The sequence below is a fragment of the Bufo bufo genome, chromosome 2 (assembly GCF_905171765.1).
Source record: "Bufo bufo chromosome 2, aBufBuf1.1, whole genome shotgun sequence".
In the NCBI taxonomy this organism is placed as follows: domain Eukaryota; kingdom Metazoa; phylum Chordata; class Amphibia; order Anura; family Bufonidae; genus Bufo; species Bufo bufo.
The window spans coordinates 32,590,979-32,614,428 of NC_053390.1; the positions used below are offsets into that span (position 1 = coordinate 32,590,979).

Below are 23,450 nucleotides of genomic sequence, written 5' to 3' on the forward strand. Positions count from 1 at the left end.
CCACTTCATGCAAAAACTGAGGGTCTGCCTTTGTCTCTGCAGCAAAGTTTCCATTCACTGACAGCAGTGGGTAGACTCTAGTGAGGCTCCTCCCCTTCTAATTCCTCGCGGTTGTCACCCCGATGGTTATCTCTTGCACGATTGGAAGACAGGACCCCCCACCTCCCACCTCCCGAACCTCCGTAATCTGGGGAATTCTTAATCTGCATTCTCCAGTAACTGTGGAGTTCCCCTTTAATTTTTTACATTTTTATTTGCCAATTTGGGTTGATGAGGGGCGTGCGTCCTGTCAGTGTGCACCTGAGCGGCCCCGCACATTACATCCTATAGACGGGTCACCCCCGCCTCTCAGACACAGATTAGCCGCAGATTAGGCAGATGGTGTCAGGGGGACAATGAGACGATGGTCAGTAATGAGCCGCCATCTGTGGAGGATCAGCCATGAGGGGCCGCAGCTCCAGCTCCGGGATGATGGGGGTTGTACTGCTGTGGACACTGCTCCCTGGGATGTCTGCGCTGGAGTTCACGGTGTATCGGATGCAGCAGTATGGACTGGAGGGCCGCAGCCACGGTGAGTGCGGGAGGCACAGCGACTCCCATCGCTTCACACTACATCAATCCCAGTAATGAGCTGCAGTCAGGTCCATGATCCATAGAGCACGGGGCCGACCGCCAAAATAATGTGACCATAGAAATCCATCAAATCAGTGAGTCCGAAACTCCTCCAAATATACAGGACATCACCACGGAAAACCGCCAGATACTGACTGACTGCGACTGGAGAATTAGCCCCATATGTCTCCTATACAGCATGTAGGAATAGTGCTGCCATACGCTGTGCAATACGCTGTGCAATACTCTGTGCAATACTCTGTGCAATACTCTGCTTACAGTGCCATACGCTATGCAATACTCTGCTTATAGTGCCATACGCTGTGCAATACTCTGCTAATAGTGCCATACGCTGTGCAATACTCTGCTTATAGTGCCATACGCTGTGCAATACTCTGCTTACAGTGCAATACTCTGCTTATAGTGCCTTACACTGTGCAATACTCTGCTTATAGTGCCATATGCAGTGCAATACTCTGCTTACAGTGCCATACACTGTGCAATACTCTGCTAATAGTGCCATACGCTGTGCAATACTCTGCTTACAGTGCAATACTCTGCTTATAGTGCCTTACACTGTGCAATACTCTGCTTATAGTACCATATGCAGTGCAATACTCTGCTTACAGTGCCATACACTGTGCAATACTCTGCTAATAGTGCCATACACTGTGCAATACTCTGCTAATAGTGCCATACACTGTGCAATACTCTGCTTACAGTGCCATACACTGTGCAATACTCTGCTAATAGTGCCATACACTGTGCAATACTCTGCTAATAGTGCCATACACTGTGCAATACTCTGCTTACAGTGCCATACACTGTGCAATACTCTGCTTACAGTGCCATATGCAGTGCAATACTCTGCTTATAGTGCTATACAGTGCCTGTAAAATGCATCCTGTCACAGTGCTCAAATCAGTGCATAAACTACAAGATAAACCCATACACTGTCCATATAAATAGTACATACAGTGCGCATAAACTGTCGATTTAAATAATGCCCATAGAGCGCCATACATTGTCCATATAAATAGTACATATAGAGCGCCATACATTGTCTATATAAATAGTACATATAGTGCCCATAGAGCGCCATACACTGTCCATATAAATAGTACATATAGAGCGCCATACATTGTCTATATAAATAGTACATATAGTGCCCATAGAGCGCCATACATTGTCCATATAAATAGTACATATAGTGTCCATAGAGCGCCATACACTGTCCATATAAATAGTACATATAGAGCGCCATACACTGTCTATATAAATAGTACATATAGTGCCCATAGAGCGCCATACATTGTCCATATAAATAGTACATATAGTGCCCATAGAGCACCATACACTGTCCATATAAATAGTACATATAGAGCGCCATATATTGTCCATATAAATAGTACATATAGTGCCCATAGAGCGCCATACACTGTCCATATAAATAGTACATATAGTGCCCATAGAGCGCCATACATTGTCTATATAAATAGTACATATAGTGCCCATAGAGCGCCATACACTGTCCATATAAATAGTACATATAGTGTCCATAGAGCGCCATACACTGTCCATATAAATAGTACATATAGTGTCCATAGAGCGCCATACACTGTCCATATAAATAGTACATATAGTGTCCATAGAGCGCCATACATTGTCCATATAAATAGTACATATAGTGCCTATAGAGCGCCATATAAATAGTACATATAGTGCCCATAGAGCGCCATACATTGTCTATATAAATAGTACATATAGTGCCCATAGAGCGCCATACACTGTCCATATAAGTAGTACATATAGTGCCCATAGAGCGCCATACATTGTCTATATAAATAGTACATATAGTGCCCATAGAGCGCCATACAGTATCCATATAAATAGTACATATAGTGCCCATAGAGCACCATACATTGTCCATATAAGTAGTACATATAGTGCACATAGAGCTCCATACATTGTCCATATAAATAGTACATATAGTGCACATAGAGCGCCATACACTGTCCATATAAATAGTACATATAGTGCCCATAGAGCGCCATACATTGTCTATATAAATAGTACATATAGTGCCCATAGAGCGCCATACATTGTCCATATAAATAGTACATATAGTGCACATAGAGCTCCATACATTGTCCATATAAATAGTACATATAGTGCACATAGAGCGCCATACACTGTCCATATAAATAGTACATATAGTGCCCATAGAGCGCCATACATTGTCTATATAAATAGTACATATAGTGCCCATAGAGCGCCATACACTGTCCATATAAATAGTACATATAGTGTCCATAGAGCGCCATACACTGTCCATATAAATAGTACATATAGTGTCCATAGAGCGCCATACATTGTCCATATAAATAGTACATATAGTGCCTATAGAGCGCCATATAAATAGTACATATAGTGCCCATAGAGCGCCATACATTGTCTATATAAATAGTACATATAGTGCCCATAGAGCGCCATACACTGTCCATATAAATAGTACATATAGTGCCCATAGAGCGCCATACACTGTCCATATAAGTAGTACATATAGTGCCCATAGAGCGCCATACATTGTCTATATAAATAGTACATATAGTGCCCATAGAGCGCCATACACTGTCCATATAAGTAGTACATATAGTGCCCATAGAGCGCCATACATTGTCTATATAAATAGTACATATAGTGCCCATAGAGCGCCATACACTGTCCATATAAATAGTACATATAGTGCCCATAGAGCGCCATACATTGTCTATATAAATAGTACATATAGTGCCCATAGAGCGCCATACAGTATCCATATAAATAGTACATATAGTGCCCATAGAGCACCATACATTGTCCATATAAGTAGTACATATAGTGACCATAGAGAGCCATACACTGTCCATATAAGTACAGTATATGTACATGGGTGCTGTCCTTCCTGCAGGGTGTCGGTCGGCGCAGGTCAGTGCTGAGAGCCGGACGCTGGACGCGGAGCTCCTGACTCGCCGTTGTGTTATCATGAGAGTCAGTGACTTCTCTATGGAGAAATGGACCCGAGCCTTGGCCCAGTCTGCCGCCGCCGTCCTCATCCTGGTGCCTGCTGAGCTGCCCGCTGGGCTGACAGGACCGGAGCAGGTAGGTGCCATGCCAGCTATAACCAGCAGTGGCCCCCTCACCTGCACCATGGATGACTGGACTTTCAGTTCTAGGTGCCAGCTATAAGGATTACATTTACAACTGGGCCCCGGAGCCTGAGGGTCCCAAAAAGTCCTTCTGCTTCATATGAGAGCAATCACCTACATTATATGGGGGTCCCTCATACAGACTATGCTCTGGGGTGCAAGTTCTGACCCTGGTGCCCACCACTAGTAGTTACCACCCGTCCATGTTCCCTCATTGTTGTGGAATTCTTGGGTCATCCAGAGCTCCACCATACACAGTGGACAACCAATGCACATGGACTTCCCCTGGTGCGAGGTGGTTCCTCACCATCCATGTTCAGATTGTTCATCCACCTCGTGTCACCCGCAGCTTTTCCTGGAACGAGAGATGGAGATCCTGAGGAACGAGACCCTCCTGCCGGTCTACTTCACGCGAGAGGACCCAGACCTTCTCGAGATGTATAAGGAAAGCAGAGTGGTCTCTCTGTCACTGGCCTCATCATCGGCCTTGGAAGGTGAGTCCATGTAGACTTGCAGGAGCAGATCAAGGTCTGAGAAAGCTCCTGGCAAAACCTTGAGTAGTGCTCAAATAATACTACAAAGCACTGTCTAGAAACAGTAATACCACCACATAGTGCCCACAAGTTGTTACAGATCAGCGAGTGTGAACCCAGGGGTCTAGACTTCGCTGCAGAGAAGCAACCAGACCGCTACCTCCTGAGATAGTCCCAGTGTAGTTGGCAGCTGATCCACAGGGGTTAGGGACACCAAGAGCTCTGGGTATAGAAAATGCACCTAGAATGCAGGAAACCACAGGTACAGTCTGAACAGGCACCAAGGCTTGAATACTGGTTTTAGAGCTCGTGGACACAGGGAGGCTCGGAACTTGACTGGAGCACAGACAGAGAAGACAAACTGGGTTGATGTAAACACGAACTGAGCTGAACTTCGACTTGAAAGTGTAGGCGCAGATAGGTAGGATGGAAACAGAACCTGGAGCAGGGCAGGAACACAGGCAGGGAATAATGCAGGATAAACACAGGTAAAGCGTAAAAGCAGCAGACTATCAAGCACCTTTGCTGGTCACTAGGGAACCTAACGCTCAGGCACCCTAAGCCTGGACAGGGTGCCTTAAACACCCAGGAACCTTCAGCCACTGACTGGGGAAGGATTTGGGAGCGTGCACGCTGGCCCTTTAAGAGGCTGTAGGTGAGCGCATGAGAGTCCTAAGGTGGAATCAGGCAGGAACATGGAGAAGATGCCAGCGACTAGGATACTGGATGGCATGGTGAGTGGCGTGGGTACAGCAGGAGGGTGGAAGCATGGACCGCAGACCTGAAACGGGGCGGAAGTAAATGACACTTATGGCAGGGGTTGGCTTAGTGGAAGCCCTCCCCCCGCTTTATCTGATAAGTCTGTAATAAGTTGATTATAGAGGAATACATTGTATCCACTTCTTAAAGGGACAGTAACTCCAGACTGATAACCTGATAGAAAATCAGTCCTATGATGTCAAGGATACCAGACAGAGGAACATGTCGGTCTAATGGTCAGCAACATAGTAATGAGGCCCAGCAGAAGGTGACCTGTTCATGGCTTCTCTTGCACTTCATGGGCCTTTGTTGGAGGTTCTCAGGGGTGTAACTATAGGAATGCGCCCAAGAGCCTGAAGGCCTGTAAGGTCTCGGTTACCCACATAACCTGCATTGTAAATGAAGCATGATGGGTGGGGGCCCTGTTAATGATTTTGCATTCTTTGGGAGGCCTCCATTATCACGTCAGCACCTGGCCCATTGGGTGGACAGTCTTTTAGCTCACCGGTGGTCCAGGCCAACACTGGCAGTGGCATTCAAGTCACATGAACATCCAAGATCCTCATTTTATTTGGGGGGGGGGGGGGGGGGGGGAGTTAAAACCAAAGCAGCAGGGAGAGTAGGGGGGATGTGGAGCTGCATATCTGAGCAGAACCATAGAAGGCCAGGAGTAAGGGGCCTGGAGTCAGGACGTTGCGGAGCAGTTGTATATATGGGGCGCTGCTGTAGGAGTTTTGCCTGAGGGTGGCCATATAAGCGGTCATATTGGAGGACTCTTGATGACGTGTGGCGGTCTTGGGGGAGGGGCCACTTCTTTGGACTCTATTGGGGCTTACGATGACCTATAGCACAGACTGTAACCTCGAAGCCTCTGTGTCTCCCCAGTCATGATCGGCATGGTGATGGGAAGCGGTTTTCAGATGACGACCAGTGAGGTGCAAAGTAAACCCATCAAAAGCCCCTCCATGGTCACCCTGGAGGTAAGAAGCCGGCACCGCAGCAGTGGTGGTACGCAGATGACGTATCTAAATGTATCTAAGCCCAGCTCTGTGTGTTCTTATATCTCCCCTACTTAGATGCTTTTTACTTTTCATCTGTGACATTTTGCTCGCGTTTCTCTCATCTGTGACACCAGAGAGATGTTACTGCATTTTAGGTCCTTTGTCTTGGTATTCTGGTTATATCAAGTTATCTCCTATTAAATCAGTGGGGGTCCTACTGCTGCCAACCCCACCGATCACGAGAACGGGGATCCTAAACCAGTCCGAAACTGAATTTTATAAAAACATAATATAATACGAGTCAAAAATTATCCGCACTCCGGCTGAAGAATTTATTTTAATCAACTTTCAGAAAAGACAATTACAGTATGTTTTGGACTATAAGACACTTTTTTAGGAGGAAAAAAATCTTGCTTAAAAGTGTCTGTGTCTTTATAGTCTGCAGTCACGGTGCTACAGTTTTAATTAGTAGAAAATATTATCTTCTAATTTCTTGTGATCTAAACCTGGGGTGGGGGGTCTTATGGTCAGGTGCAGTGGCTTTCAGTGGAGGCATACCACGCAACTGCTATGGATCCTAGGGGATGGGGGCTTTGGCTTTTTTCTCTTCACAATGGAAAACAGTGCATTTTCATACATCCGCCACCAGAGGGAGCTCAATGCAAAGAGATTATTTCAGCTTCCAGTAAATCAGTGGTGCCCAACCAGACTTGGTATAAATTTTGCGGGCCAGAACCAGGTAGCTTTGCCAAAAAGAAATGCAAACGCTGTGAGGGGGTACGTGTGGGCATTACTACTGTGAAGTGGGCACATATCTGGGCATAACTACTGTGAGGGGGCTTGTGCGAGCATTACATCTGTGAAGAGGGCACATATCTAGGCATTATTACTGTGAGGGGGCACATATCTGGACATTACTGTGAGGGGGCACATATCAGGGTAGAACTACTGTGAGGAGGGCACATATCAGGGCATAACTACTGTGAGGGGGCACGAGTGAGCATTACTACTGGGAAGAGGGCACATATCTTGGCATTATTACTGTGAGGGGGCATGTGATGTATACATGTATGTAGTGCAGTATGTATACATCACATACTGCGCTGTCACCTTCTTCTGCAGGTCTACCTTGATGTCTGGTCTTTAGGCTTCAGTCAGATCCTCCACCGCCATGCTTGCGCCGTGTGCCCGACACCACCAGGAGCTGGCCCCTCCTCCTTTCATCTCCCGCCGGCTTCTCCTACAGCAGGGCACTCTATCGCTCCAGTGCCCGCCCAATCTTAACAATCAGGGGCGTAGCTAGAAATGACTGGGCCCCATAGCAAAAATTATGGGGCCCCCCTCCCGTATCTCCCACCCCCACATACCTATCGGACCTCCCACCCCTTCCAGAGCTTCCACCCCAACATCCCCACACCCCTCCCTAGATCCCCCCACAGTGTCATCCACAGATCCCCCCACAGTGTCATCCACAGATCCCCCCCATAAGTGTCATCCACAGATCCCCCCCTCAGTGTCATCCACAGATCCCCCCCTCAGTGTCATCCACAGATCCCCCTCAGTGTCATCCACAGATCCCCCTCAGTGTCATCCACAGATCCCCCCCTGTGTCATCCACAGATCCCCCCCTGTGTCATCCACAGATCCCCCCCTCAGTGTCATCCACAGATCCCCCCCCTCAGTGTCATCCACAGATCCCCCCCTCAGTGTCATCCACAGATCCCCCCCTCAGTGTCATCCACAGATCCCCCCCCATAAGTGTCATCCACAGATCCCCCCCTCAGTGTCATCCACAGATCCCCCCCTCAGTGTCATCCACAGATCCCCCCCTCAGTGTCATCCACAGATCCCCCCCCCCTCAGTGTCATCCACAGATCCCCCCCCCTCAGTGTCATCCACAGATCCCCCTCAGTGTCATCCACAGATCCCCCCCTGTGTCATCCACAGATCCCCCCCTCAGTGTCATCCACAGATCCCCCCCTCAGTGTCATCCACAGATCCCCCCCTCAGTGTCATCCACAGATCCCCCCCCCAGTGTCATCCACAGATCCCCCCCTCAGTGTTATCCACAGATCCCCCCCCTCAGTGTCATCCACAGATATCCCCCTCAGTGTTATCCACAGATCCCCCCTCAGTGTCATCCACAGATATCCCCCCTCAGTGTCATCCACAGACATCCCCCTCAGTGTCATCCACAGATATCCCCCATCAGTGTCATCCACAGATACCCCCCCCCTCAGTGTCATCCACAGACCCCCCCCCCCTCAGTGTCATCCACAGACCCCCCCCCCTCAGTGTCATCCACAGACCCCCCCCTCAGTGTCATCCACAGACCCCCCCCTCAGTGTCATCCACAGATCCCCCCCTCAGTGTCATCCACAGATCCCCCCCCTCAGTGTCATCCACAGATATCCCCCTCAGTGTCATCCACAGATATCCCCCTCAGTGTCATCCACAGATATCCCCCATCAGTGTCATCCACAGATACCCCCCCCTCAGTGTCATCCACAGACCCCCCCCCCAGTGTCATCCACAGACCCCCCCCCCCTCAGTGTCATCCACAGACCCCCCCCCCTCAGTGTCATCCACAGACCCCCCCCTCAGTGTCATCCACAGACCCCCCCCCTCAGTGTCATCCACAGATCCCCCCCTCAGTGTCATCCACAGATCCCCCCCCTCAGTGTCATCCACAGATATCCCCCTCAGTGTCATCCACAGATATCCCCCTCAGTGTCATCCACAGATATCCCCCTCAGTGTCATCCACAGATATCCCCCTCAGTGTCATCCACAGATATCCCCCTCAGTGTCATCCACAGATATCCCCCTTACCCAGAGCCGCTTCCTAGCTAATTTATTCACTGCACTTGCCTCTGTATAATTGAAGAGAAGCGCCGTAATCTCGCACAGGCGCACTGGCAGAGGCCAGGAGGACGGTGCATGCGCACTTCGATGCCTCTGCCAGTGCACCTGTGCGAGATTACGGCGCTTCTCTTCAATTTCACAGAGGCAAGTGCAGTGAATAAAATAGCTAGGAGGCGGCGCTGGGCGGGGAGATTGCAGGCACAGGCAGCATCGCTTTGCTGCCTGTGCCGTTCGCAGCGCGCCCTGCGCTGATAAAGTCCGGTCACTGCGCGGGCCGCATGACACGGCTTCGCGGGCCGCATTTGGCCCACGGGCCGTAGGTTGGGCATCACTGCAGTAAATTGTAACTGCATAAATTCCTATGCACTGAGCTCCCCCTAGTGGTGGCTGCTGGCAGACAGCTTTATAATAGAAGAGAAACAGGCGATTTATCAATGTATTTTGCTAGTTATCTGGTAAAAATACATTGAAAAGTATAGTGTTTAGAATGAGCACCATAGTTATGAAGCACCTGTTTCACCTTTTCCGACATAGAAGTCTGCTAAAGTGGGCGAGGTGGAAGGAGACTTTTTGAATCATATTTTTATTTTAATTTCTTCTGCTTAATAAAAAATAAAAAACATCCATTTTTATGAAATCTGGGGCGTTGCACTTTGCGTTGCCTGGGACTGACTGTCGCATGCATATTGAGAAACTGGATGAGGCAGGGGGCCAATGCTAAGTTTTGCTATGGGGCCCTATTAGATCCGTGCACGCCCCTGGTCGGGTGCATCTTATAGTCTGAAAAGTACTGTACATGGTCGCTGCTGTGCAGGTCTGAACGTGTTATGTCACTTCATTTGTGACTACGGTGCAAGGAACGATGGCCGCCCCACTTGTGACTGGCAGGAGGAGCAGCGTGCAGTGATAGGTTTTTTTAAGTCTGAGTCTGGAGTCGATATCTATCGAAGACTTTGTGCCCAGAATGGAGAAAGTGTTTTGTCGCAAAGAAGTGTGTATGAATGGAGAAGGATGGTCGGCCATGTAGAAGGAGCCGGACGCCCGTACACGACTGATGACTGACTGATTCTGCAGGATGGAGGAGTGACGGTGGATTATGTGGCCCTATCTGATGAGGAGGTGAAGACAGAGGTGCATTCGTGGCTCACAGCTCAGCCTATAACACTTTTGAATGAGGGAATAGGATAGCTTGTTAATAGATGGACATAGTGTATGGAGGAGCTGAGAGATTATGTAAAAAAACGATTTATAAAATAAATTCTACAGCCAGAGGGTGGATCATTTTTGTGTCCACGCTGGCGGTCCGTAGAAGATATAGTGGTCCACAGAGGACTGGAGGGTCCCACTATATGACACGTCGGCAGCAATATTTACATGTATGAACAGGAAAAATATAGGCCCAGGAAATGCAGATAATAAAGACAATCCCTTTCTACAGGGGCAATTATCAGGACGCGGAGAAGATGCAGAGAACCCGACAGTTGTTGTAGTAGCACATTATGACGCCTTTGGGGCTGCTCCGGTAAATATCTATCTATTGATCTATCTCCTATCTCTCTATCTATCAATGTATCTATATATTGCTCTATCTCCTATCTATCTATCCATCCCTGTTCTGCAGTTTCTGGCATACGGTGCAGACTCTAACGGCAGTGGAGTTTCTTCGCTCCTGGAGATGATTCGTCTTTTTCACTTTCTGTATAACACCCCAAGGAGTCAGGGCCGGTGAGTCTTTTATTTCTTCTCACATTCCTTCTGATATCAGGACTATTGATGACGTTTTCTGGATCGCACTTCTAAATATTATTTCTATAAATATTTCTATGGCGGCTGCAATGAATGTGAGTCAATGGACAGAGAAATGCCATAGAGAAGTGATGCGTACAGCCCCACCCCAGAGACCATAGAGATGCAGGAGAGCTGCTCACAGAACCAGATTTGTCTGTAAAGCGTTATTAGGCCTCCAGCAGTACATCAGAGCTGTCCTCTGCCATTAGAGAAGTTGTTCAGGATAGCCCATCAATGTTTGCTTGGTGGTGGACCCACTTAAGGGGCCCCTGCACCCCCTTCATTGTCTACACATGCACAGCAGCGTATCCATATGACAGCTCAGCCCCATCAAACTAATAGCATAACCAGTTGTATGGAGGAACCAATGTACCTGTGTAAACAATAGGCTAGATGGCAGTGACCCCTTCATTGTGCTGACTGGTTCTCTTTTAACTGTCGCATTTAATAATAATCATGAGATGACTCTGCTCATTCTGTCCCATTCTACACAGAAAAGCTAACAATTGAGCTGTAGAAAACAGGAAGTGCCAGTCTATTGTACCCACTCCAGTGGCCGGTGTGAAAACTGCAATATTTTTAAATAAAAAAGTAAAGGACAAAAAAAAAAACCTTGGTTATTTTGTGGGATACTTTCTCTTGAAATTTCTATTTGCTTCGGCAAAATATCCTGATGGAGGTTGGGAATAGGATCCAACTACAGATCACGTATCTGTCATGTTCCTCCAGGTATAACATCCTGTTCTCTCTGACCGGAGGGGGAAAATTCAATTACATGGGCAGCAAGCGCTGGATCGAGGAGCATCTGGACCACACTGGTAAAGCGCAGATATCATTTCATGTTTAGGATTTGAATTTATGTAGAACTTAAATTCCAGAGGTTGTCTAGTCCAGACTGGAGAGCGGTTATAAAGAGCGTCTATCACTTTGGGGGACCTCTCCTGTCCTGCACTACATAGACATTCCATTCATGTGCATGGACACTGTGTAATACTTCATGTGTCCTCTGGTGTCACTGCAGGGAAACTGAACACTTCCTGCCAGGTTTCCCCACAGATCATAGGTGTTCGCTGGAGGTCCCAGTAGACCTGCCTTTCTTCTAACAGAAGCAGAAAAACCCTTTTAATCTCATAATATATCTTAATAGGCTTTGAATCGATTATGCTGTTATAGAACTCCAAATCCCCTGCTTCCCTTACACAGCCATAAAGGTATCTGACAATATTTTGGCTGCCACTGGGGGGAGCCTAGGAGCATACTGAAGACTGATTTCTTATTGGGTCCAGCAATAGCCACATAGATCCCTAGTGGCGACTGTGGGCGGACCAACATACAGTGTTCTCCAGCGCTGTGAAGAGATTACCATCACTTACATATAACTGGGAGCCAATTAACTTATCTGCACTTCTCAGAGTGTGGAAGGAAACCCAAAAACCAGTAGGAAACCCAGAAGAAAACCACATGCAGATGTTGCTCCTGGTCAACTCTAGGAGCCCCAGTGCTGCAAGACAACAATACTTACCACTGAGTAACAACGTAGGGAAGGCAAAATAACATAAGGGGAACTTCTACAATGTGGAAACCATACTGTAACACTGACTATTGGGGGACACAGAAACTTTACGCTCAGTACGGTGAGGGACAAGTTTTGATGTTTGGCAGGTGTTTCCTGAATGCTACTGTGTGAAAAACCATAGTCTCCTTGTAAATTGTTCATGGCTATTGAGTTATTCTCTGATCTTTCAGAAACCAGCATCCTTCACGAGAATGTGGCATTCGTACTGTGTCTGGACACGTTGGCCAATGGGGACTCACTCCACCTTCACGTCTCTCGACCTCCAGCAGAAGGAACGGCTCAATGGGAGTTCATGAAGGAGCTTCAGTCGGTTTGTGGACTTTACCATCCAGCATCACTCACTATGTTTGCTCCTCTTTTGTAGCCCCTTTTTAATGTATTTTATTGGTCATCATTCTGGTTGTTGAGCCACCAGTTGACTTTCCCCCATGTGACCACCACTTGAGTATAGGCACAGAATCATCTGTGTACCATACAATATGCTGCTTCCCCATGATGCACCAACGTGCTTCAGGGAACTAACCCAAGTATCTATGTCTCAGTAGATCCTTGACGTGGCATTGTGTAGTAGTTTTGGATTTAATGGGCATGTCACTTCATAGTTATCTCTGTGATGTCTCACAGTTTATGATATGGACTCTTGTCATTCCAGGTCGTTCTGTCGCCCCCGTTCCTCAGTGTAAATTTTTCGGTTGTTCACAAGAAGATTAATTTGGGAGAGAATATCTTGGCCTGGGAACACAAGCAGTTCAGTTTACGGAGACTCCCGGCCTTTACAGTGTCTCACCTGGACAGCCACAAGAATGGTTTGAAGAATACCATTTTAGACACCAGGTGGAGTCATCTTATATTTGACCTTCTCATTTATCTTCTCATTCCTCTTATTCTCCTTGCATTATTCTTTATAATTTTATTCTTCTTCCACATCTTCTTCTTAGCCATCTTCTTTACTTTTGTGTTTTTCTTCTCCCTTTACCATCTCAGTCTTATTATTCTTGTTTTTGGTCATCAATTTGGTTTACTTTTCCTCATTTTCTTCTTTTTCACTCTCTTCTTTTCCTTCTTCCTCAAAACCTACTTCTGTCTTCATCCTTTCCATCATTATAATTGCCTTCTCCTCTTTCTACATTTCCTCACCTTCATTGTTTTCTTCTCCTTGTTGTTCCTCTTCTTCCTTCACGCTCTTCTCATTCTTCAATCTTATTGATTTTCATTTCTGCTTGTCTTTTTTGTTCTTTTCACTCTGTTCCTTCATTTTACCTTCTTATTCTATTTTTCTATCATCATGATTGTCTTCTCCTCTTTCTCCTTCATCCTCACCTTCTTCTTTTTCTTTTTCTGGCATGGGGTATTGTTCCGCCATAGGGTACACATCTGAGAGAACATGGTCACAATGATTGGTCCCAACTCTCATACCCACCTGATCCTATACGCCATCATGATATATAGTGTAATGGGCAGCACGGTGGCTCAGTGGTCAGCACTGGTGTCTTGCAGCCCTGGGGTCCTAGGTTGGAATCTAACCAAGGACAACATCTGCATGGAGTTTGTATGTTCTCCCCGTGTTTTCGTTGGTTTCCTCCAGATGCTCCAGTTTCCTCCCACACTCCAAAGACATACTGATAGGGACCTTAGGTTGTGAGCCCCATTGGGGCCATTGTGATGCTAATGTCTGTAAAGCGCTGTGGAATATGTCAGCATTATATAAGTAAGTAAAATAATAAAACTAATAGAAATGCCCTTTAAGTGTCAAGCTGAAAACCAGTAACCAACCTGAGCCACCGTTGACATATCCTCCAGATCACGTGTAGATGTAAAGAAGCTTCGGAGAAACACGGAGATCTTGTGTGAAGCCCTGGCCCGGTTTCTGTACAAGGACACAATGAAGGTAAGTGATCCGGGCGCTGTACTAGTCAGACAAGTCATATAATGACCCCAACTGTTCTAGAAGGTCCACAACCACCTCAGCTTTTAGAGACCACTGAAAAACAGCTGATTGTGGGGGTGCCAGGTGTTGGACACTGGTGACCTATCTTTAGGACCCGTTACAGGCTGCATCAGAGGATCTGTTACAAATTCCTGCACACAGGTCTATTTTGTCCTGTAAAATGCTGGACTCCTGAATGGAAATCTGAAGGACCCCATTATTGCCTTTGGGATCAGTCCAGCACCATTCGTCTCAATGACTTGCCAGATCTGGCCCATCCGCTATTTTCACTGTTTTGCACCTATGATGGAAATCACTAGCAGTGATGTGAACACCGTCTTATCACACATCCCACCTCCATCAGATACACATAGGAAGCTCTGCCCTTGAGGCTACATGCACACGACCGTATGTGTTTTGCGGTCCGCAAATTGCGGATCCGCAAAAAAAAGGATGACGTTCCGTATGGCATCCGTTTTTTTTGCGGATCCATTGTAATAATGCCCATCCTTGTCCGCAAACTATAAAAAAAATAGGACATGCACTATTTTTATTGCGGAGCAACGGAACGGACATACTGATGCGGACAGCACACAGTGTGCTGTCCGCTTTTTTTGCGGACCCATTGAAATGAATGGGTCCGCATCCTATCCGCAAAAAAAACGGATCGGACACTGAAACAAAATACGGTCCTGTGCATGAGGCCTAACCCTTACCTGTGTGAAAGACCTCAGTCCTCTTATGTGTGTATAAGGCCCCACCCTCAGCTTCCTGTGCATAAGACCCCACCCTCAGCTTCCTGTGCATAAGACCCCACCCTCAGCTTTCTGTGCAAAAGGCCCCGCCATCAGCTTCCTGTGCATAAGGCCCCACCATCAGCTTCCTGTGCATAAGGCCCCGCCCTCAACTTCCTGTGCATAAGGCCCCGCCCTCAGCTTCCTGTACATAAGACCCCACCCTCAGCAACCTGTGCATAAGGCCCTTTCCTCCCCATCCATTGGTCCTGCCCTCAACGCCTTGCTCCTGCGCATAAGGCCCTGCCCTCAGCTTACTGTGCCTAAGGCCCCACCCTCATCAACCTGTACATAAGACCCCACCCTCAGCTCCCTGTGCATAAGGCCCTGCCCTCAGTCCTTTTCTTCCCGTCCATAGGCCCTGCCCTCAACTCTCTGCCTCCTGTGCATACGGTCCCGCTCTCAACTTGCTGTCCATACGCCCTGCCCTCAGCCCTTTGCTTTCTGTCCATAGACTCACGTTCAACATCCTGCTTCCTGTTTACAGGCCCCACCCTCAACCTCCTGCTTCCTGTGCCTAAAGCCCCACCCTCAACCCTCTGCTTTTAGTGCATAAGGCCCCATCCTCCGCCCTCTCCTGCTGCTTGCTGTGGTTAAAGCTCTGCTCAAACTTCTGCTGTCCGTGAATAAGACCTCATTTCCATCCCTCAGCTGTCTGCTCATGATGGCCACTCACCAGCCCCCTGGTGCTACCTGTACATTAGACCCCACCTCCAGTGGGGACACAATGCTGCTGGTGCAGGGTGACCCACTCACCCCCAACTCCTGCCCTCATATTTGATATACTTTAGTACAGAGAGCACAGCTTACCCAGCAACATGAATATTAACCCCCTCACCACCCTAGACCACCAGGAACATTAATTAGCAGCGGCCACATTTGCAGTGTTGGCTCCATCCTTTTATGAACCCTGAAATATGAAGCGACTCCAGATATCTCAGTTGTTTTTCCCATCTTTTGTTCCGCAAGTTAATACTGAGCAATGAAAAGACGAAGCGCTTGATGGATCACGACGTGTCCAAGGCTCAGGACTCATTATCTTCTGAAGACGAAGTAAATGAGACGTTTGAATTATTATTATGATGGAAAGAGACGGAATGAGACCTTCCAGATAAATTATATGGAGATTGCAACCTCTGGCCGCGGTAATCAGGGCTGGCGGAGAGGGTAACTGCGGTGACTGCAGAAAAATGGGCTATAAATACGTGAACCCACCAGGAACCGGTGCTACATATAAACATCCAGAAGCAGGTCCTGTAGACCAGGCATGCTCAACCTGCGGCCCTCCAGCTGTTGAAAAACTACAACTCCCACAGTGCCCTGCTGTAGGCTGTTCGGGCATGCTGGGAGTTGTAGTTTTGCAACAGCTGGAGGGCCGCAGCTTGAGCATGCATGCTGTAGACCAGTGTTTCCCAACCAGTGTGCCTCCAGCTGTTGCAAAACTACAACTCCCAGAATGCCTGGACAGCCTTTGGCTGTGCGGGCATGCTGGGAGTTGTAGTTTTGCAACAGCTGGAGGCACACTGGTTGGGAAACACTGCTGTAGACGATGTCAGGCTATTACCAGCCAAACATCTGTGTCCCTCCCTGCAGTGGGATGTAGTTTGCACAATGCCTGGGACATGCTGCGCGCTGCTGCACAGAGCACAGTCTGCAGCCTCTCCTGGGCCTTTTCCTGCATCTGCGTCTAACCAGCATCCTGCTCACAATTTATAAATATTTGACATTTTTCAAACCAGCATCTTATATGATGTCTGATTTTTAATTTCTATATTAATCATGGGATAATCACTTCAAAGGGGTTGTCCAGGATTAGAAAACATGGCTACTAGGGATGAAGGGATTGACTTCGGATGAAACATCCAAAGTCGATTTGCAAAAAACCTTCGTTCCAATACAGTACGGAGCAGGAGCTCCGTACAGTATTAGAATGTATTGGCTCCGATGATCAGGGCCGGCGCTTCCATAGAGGCAAGGGGGGCAATTGCCCCCAGGCCCCCGAGTCCTTAGGGGCCCCCTCACGCCGGCCCGCAACTAACTTTAGACAGGCAGGACAGTCAGTAGGAGATGAGCGCTTCCATTGTGAAAGCGCTCATCTCCAGTCATCTGTATCGCAGTCCTCAGGACAGCGATACAGATGGCTGTGCGGCAGGGGAGGGAGAGGTGTGTCCCCTTCCTCTGATAGGCTGCAGGCACTAGACCGGCAGCCTATCAGAGGCCGGCGCAGGTGGTGCGATGACGTAATCGCGCCGCCTGACCCCTGAGCCGTACACAGCGCGGGACACAGGCCGGAAGAGGCCTGCATCGCATCGCTGCCAAGGAGGTAAGTATAAGTGTTTTTTTTCTTTTTTTTTCTTTCTGTACAATACTGGGGGGGCGGCTGGCTATGGCTAGTGGCACATGATGGGGGGCCGCCTATGACTACTGGCAAATGATAGGGAGGGGCCCTATGGCTACAGGCAAATGATAGGGGGGGCCCTATGGCTACTGGCACATGATAGGGGGGGGCCGCCTATGGCTAGTGGCACATGATAGGGGGGGCCGCCTATGACTACTGGCAAATGATAGGGGGGGGGGGCTATGGCTAGTGGCACATGATGGGGGGCCGCCTACGACTACTGGCAAATGATAGGGAGGGGCCCTATGGCTACAGGCAAATGATAGGGGGGGCCCTATGGCTACTGGCACATGATAGGGGGGGCCGACTATGGCTAGTGGCACATGATGGGGGGGCCGCCTATGACTACTGGCAAATGATAGGGGGGGGGGGGCTATGGCTAGTGGCACAGGATAGGGGGGGCCCTATGGCTAGTGGCACATGATAGGGGGGGGGGCCCTATGGCTACTGGCACATGATAGGGGGGGCCCTATGGCTAGTGGCACATGATAGGGGGGGCCCTATGGCTACTGGCACATGATAGGGGGGGGCCGCCTATGGCTACTGGCACATGATAGGGAGGGGCCCTATGGCTACAGGCAAATGATAGGGGGGGCCCTATGGCTACTGGCACATGATAGGGGGGGGCCCTATGGCTAGTGGCACATGATAGGGGGGGCCCTATGGCTACTGGCACATGATGGGGGGGGCCGCCTATGGCTACTGGCACATGTTGATGGGGGGCTTAGGCTACTGGCACATGATAGGGGGGCCCTATGGCTACTGGCACATGATAGGGGGGGGGGGGCCTATGGCTACCGGCACATGTTGATGGGGGCTCAGGCTACTGGCACATGATTGGGGGACATCTATGGGGGCACTTCTTACTGGCACATTATTGGTGACACTATAGGGGCATCTACTGAGGCCACCAAGAACGGTTATTTTATATGGGGGTTCTGTATAGGGGCATTTTATACTGGGACACATTGTGGTGGGTACTATGGGGAAGGGGGGAGAGGACTACTATGGGGTCATCTACGGGGGCACTGAGAAGGGGTATTTTATGCTTACAAATTATGAGGGACACTGAGGGCATCTACTGGTGCACTATATATCGGGCATTTTATACTGGTACATTATGGGGGGCACTAGGGGGGAGAGGAGCACTATGGAGGCATTTACTGGGGTCACTATATAGGGGTATTTTACATTGGCACATTATGGGAGCACTTTGGGGACATTAGCTCAACTAGGGGCATTACAAGGGGGTATTTTTTGCACATTATAAGGAGAGATATTTCTACTGGGGGGGGCATTATGATGGGCTTTATTACTACTGGGGGGGGGGGGGCATTATGGTGGGCTTTATTACTCCCCCATGGTATGACCCCCTAGTAGCAGCTCCATCCTCTCCCTGCTCTGCTATCCCTCTGCCCCTTCTCCAAATCCTTATTATGAAATCTTTCTCATTAGGATAAAGCACAACATCAGCTCCGCCGAGCCCCCGGCCAAAGTGTGGAAGTGGCGTCCGAGATCCCCAAGGGTCAGGTAACTGTAAGTGTTCATGTGAAATATGTTTATGTTATACACATATAGCCCACACTGTGCCCCAAAATATACAGTTTCTTCTGTAAAAGTCATCAAGTATCATGGGGGGGGGGGGCCCCTTATTGTTTTTCGCCCCAGGGCCCCATTTCACCTAGAACCGGCCCTGCCGATGATAAATTAATTTGTACTGTAAAAAAAAAATACATTTCTCGAACTCGGGTTCAGTTCCGAGGTACCACTTGGAAGTTGAATTGCTAATCCCTAATGGCTACCTTCTTCCAAAAAACAGCACCACCCCCGCCCACAAGTTGTGTGTAGTATTGCAGCTCCGCCCAATTGACTTCAATGGAGCCAAGCTGCAATACCAGACGCAACCTGTGGACGGGAGCGGTGCTGTTTTTGGATGAAAGCAGCCAAGGGACAACCCCTGTAATGCCTTCAGCTGCATGGCAGGGATTCCTACGATGATAACGGTAGACAGAAGCCGGATTATTCACGTCACAAGGAGAAAAATAACGTGGGTGCGGTGAGGAGAGGTCGGAAGGATTTAATGTGGCTGCTGGAGTTTCCCCTTTAAATTTTAACCCTTTCACTGCAAACAGACAAAACATTTTACTGCAAAGGAGGACCAAACGCCCTAGCGAGATGCTCTGCGACACTGCTCCCAAGTGGTAGAGCCTGGATACTGCAGATATCTAAGCAAGTAATTAGGAAAAAAAAGACCAGTTATATACATACAGACTATGTTCTAATGGACTTTTTTTGCGGCCCAGCCCTGCCCCCTAGTGGTAATATTGCAGTATGCGTGACAAATTCTCTTCACTTTTTCAGAATACTCCGAGAAACGTACGCCTCTTTCAAGGAGATCTGGTGAGTTCTATACAAAAAAACCTAATCATCTTATTTCCAGCGACTGAGTCTCTAAGACGTTTACTGGTGGTTACAGGGCGTCCAGGAGGAGCGATTATCAGCTGTTCTCGACTGGTTGACCTCGCAGCCTCGTGCGGCACAGCTGATCACGAAAAACCACCCAATGCTGTCCACCATGGAGCACCTGTTCAGAAGACACCTGAAGGACGTAAGGCGCCATATCTTCAAGCCGGACGACAGGTACTTAAAGGGGGAGGCGCGCCTCATATATTCATCATGTATGGGCTGCCTGTCAGTCGGTGACACTGATTCCCGGTCTCCAGGGAGGACCACAAGGGTCCAACCATGTTGGTCGGGGCACAGTAACTGATGGAGATCGCTCTGCCCCCTGGTGTTCAGATTTATTCCCTTTCTTGCCAGGAATCCGGAGTTTGTATTCTACGATCAGATGAAGCAGACGATGACATCACACAGGTGAGGCCGCCGTTAACGGACACGGGGAGAACCATGTAAAGGCCCCATCACCCTCCATAGTCTAACCTCTGCCTTAGCTGCATTGTCTGTTAGAGTCAGAAATCCTCTTCCTATCTCATCAGAGGCTCAGGCCGCTGCTCTGTCCACATGCTTTACACTGCAGCTATGCAGGTTCAGATTCAGCAGGAAGAATGATCCTTAATTATAAGTAACTAAACCTTTGGTGAGAAAAAGGGGATGATTAGGGCACTGCTGCATAGAGACTGACAGGAGGACCCCCGTGTGGAAAGTGGGGGTCTGAGGAAGGAAAAACTGCTGTTCTGGTGCAGGGGGTGGAGCCTGACAAAGGGGCGCTGTGTTGTGTGCCCCCTCCCCCTGCACCGTCTACGGTTCCTTTCAGTAACAGGAGAGGATAGCCGTCCTCCATATAACTCCACTTGTGTGTTACAGGGTGAAACCTGCTGTGTTTGATCTGTTTATGGCTCTGGTCATTGCCGCTTATCTGGGGGTCATTCACCAAGCTGTCCAGGTGAGAAGAGGATCTATATATGGGGTCACAGAATGAGCCCTGCCGTGTATATGGGATAATACTAGGAGCTCTGCATTGTATATGGGATAATACTAGGAGCTCTGCATCGTATATGGGATAATACTAGGAGCTCTGCATCGTATATGGGATAATACTAGGAGCTGTGCATTGTATATGGGATAATACTAGGAGCTGTGCATCGTATATGGGATAATACTAGGAGCTGTGCATTGTATATGGGATAATACTAGGAGCTGTGCATCGTATATGGGATAATACTAGGAGCTCTGCATCGTATATGGGATAATACTAGGAGCTCTGCATCGTATATGGGATAATACTAGGAGCTCTGCATTGTATATGGGATAATACCAGGAGCTCTGCATTGTATATGGGATAATACCAGGAGCTCTGCATTGTATATGGGATAATACTAGGAGCTCTGCATCGTATATGGGATAATACTAGGAGCTCTGCATCGTATATGGGATAATACTAGGAGCTGTGCATCGTATATGGGATAATACTAGGAGCTCTGCATCGTATATGGGATAATACTAGGAGCTCTGCATCGTATATGGGATAATACTAGGAGCTCTGCATTGTATATGGGATAATACTAGGAGCTCTGCATCGTATATGGGATAATACTAGGAGCTCTGCATCGTATATGGGATAATACTAGGAGCTCTGTCTTGTATATGGGATAATACTAGGAGCTCTGCATCGTATATGGGATAATACTAGGAGCTCTGCATCGTATATAGGATAATACTAGGAGCTCTGCATTGTATATGGGATAATACTAGGAGCTCTGCATTGTATATGGGATAATACTAGGAGCTCTGTATTGTATATGGGATAATACTAGGAGCTCTGCATTGTATATGGGATAATACTAGGAGCTGTGCATTGTATATGGGATAATACTAGGAGCTGTGCATCGTATATGGGATAATACTAGGAGCTGTGCATCGTATATGGGATAATACTAGGAGCTCTGCATTGTATATGGGATAATACTAGGAGCTGTGCATTGTATATGGGATAATACTAGGAGCTCTGCATCGTATATGGGATAATACTAGGAGCTCTGCATTGTATATGGGATAATACCAGGAGCTCTGCATTGTATATGGGATAATACTAGGAGCTCTGCATTGTATATGGGATAATACTAGGAGCTCTGCATCGTATATGGGATAATACTAGGAGCTCTGCATCGTATATGGGATAATACTAGGAGCTCTGCATCGTATATGGGATAATACTAGGAGCTCTGCATCGTATATGGGATAATACTAGGAGCTCTGCATCGTATATGGGATAATACTAGGAGCTCTGCATCGTATATGGGATAATACTAGGAGCTCTGCATTGTATATGGGATAATACTAGGAGCTCTGCATCGTATATGGCATAATACTAGGAGCTCTGCATCGTATATGGGATAATACTAGGAGCTCTGCATTGTATATGGGATAATACTAGGAGCTGTGCATCGTATATGGGATAATACTAGGAGCTCTGCATTGTATATGGGATAATACTAGGAGCTCTGCATCGTATATGGCATAATACTAGGAGCTCTGCATTGTATATGGGATAATACTAGGAGCTCTGCATCGTATATGGGATAATACTAGGAGCTGTGCATCGTATATGGGATAATACTAGGAGCTCTGCATTGTATATGGGATAATACTAGGAGCTCTGCATTGTATATGGGATAATACTAGGAGCTCTGCATTGTATATGGGATAATACTAGGAGCTCTGTCTTGTATATGGAAGGTTAATAGAACAGCTCTACGTTCTATATTGAGTAATATGATTTTTGCCTTGTATATGGGGGGGGGGGGGGGTGATAGAATGAGCTCTGCTTTGTATATGGGGTAATTTAATGCACCCTTTATAGTATGTGGGTATCAGAATGACCTCTGCAGTACTGGTGTCCCGGATTAAGGCTAGGTCTACACGACGACATTTTGTTGCACTAATGTCGCGCGCCAATTTTTATAATGGCAGTCTATGGTGTCGCACTGCAACATGCTGCGACTGCGACGCAACAGTCGCAGAAATTATAAAAATTGACGCGCGACACATGTTGCAGTGTAGTTGTGCCCGATCTGTCGTCATGTAGACCTAGCCTAAATCCGGCTTATTCCGCAGATTGGTGGGGTCTCACCACTAGTGGCGTAAGACTGTTGTGTGCCCCCCCTTAATTCCATCTCCTCTTCCTCTCTCAGAACTTCGCTCCCGTGTACTGCAGGCTTATCCAGCTAATCACCAAACAGAAGAAGAAGTGATGTGAGAAGACGCCATATGCACAACGCGGAGCTCGGCCCGGACCTCAGGGACATGTGTGACCAGTAATGGCCGAACATCAGCCCCAAAGAACCAAGGGGCTGATGACAGACAGCAAAGTGTAGACACCCCGATATTAATAAAATCCTCACATTATATTCCACATGTAACGTTGCTGTCCCGCTGCTGGATCCTTACATGGGACTGCATGTTTTATAATGAGATGTATCTGATAATACAGAGATCACAAGCTTGTGCTGGATAATCAGATTTTTCAGGAAATCATGGCAGACTTGCAGAT

At 47.9% G+C, this 23,450-nt stretch overlaps 1 protein-coding gene across 1 annotated transcript; it reads left to right on the forward strand.

Moving 5' to 3' along the window:
* The first annotated feature begins 507 nt into the window (after positions 1-507).
* On the forward strand, positions 508-23,260 carry LOC120992097 (nicalin-like). Its single transcript, XM_040420855.1, has 15 exons — positions 508-571; positions 3,563-3,753; positions 4,150-4,294; positions 5,978-6,072; positions 10,396-10,479; positions 10,579-10,682; positions 11,475-11,563; positions 12,492-12,631; positions 12,974-13,155; positions 14,122-14,209; positions 19,802-19,840; positions 19,917-20,080; positions 20,261-20,314; positions 20,765-20,843; positions 23,092-23,260. The coding sequence occupies exons 1-15, from the start codon at positions 508-510 to the stop codon at positions 23,149-23,151; spliced, it is 1,578 nt and encodes a 525-aa protein (XP_040276789.1). The 3' UTR covers positions 23,152-23,260.
* The last annotated feature ends 190 nt before the right edge of the window (positions 23,261-23,450 follow it).

Bases quoted from the DNA above. Each gene is read 5' to 3' on its own strand.
- LOC120992097 (XM_040420855.1), top strand. From the start codon at position 508: ATGTCTGCGCTGGAGTTCACGGTGTATCGGATGCAGCAGTATGGACTG. The intron at 572-3,562 runs GTGAGTGCGGGA...TCCTTCCTGCAG, and splicing joins ACTGGAGGGCCGCAGCCACG to GGTGTCGGTCGGCGCAGGTC. The intron at 10,480-10,578 runs GTAAATATCTAT...CCTGTTCTGCAG, and splicing joins ACGCCTTTGGGGCTGCTCCG to TTTCTGGCATACGGTGCAGA.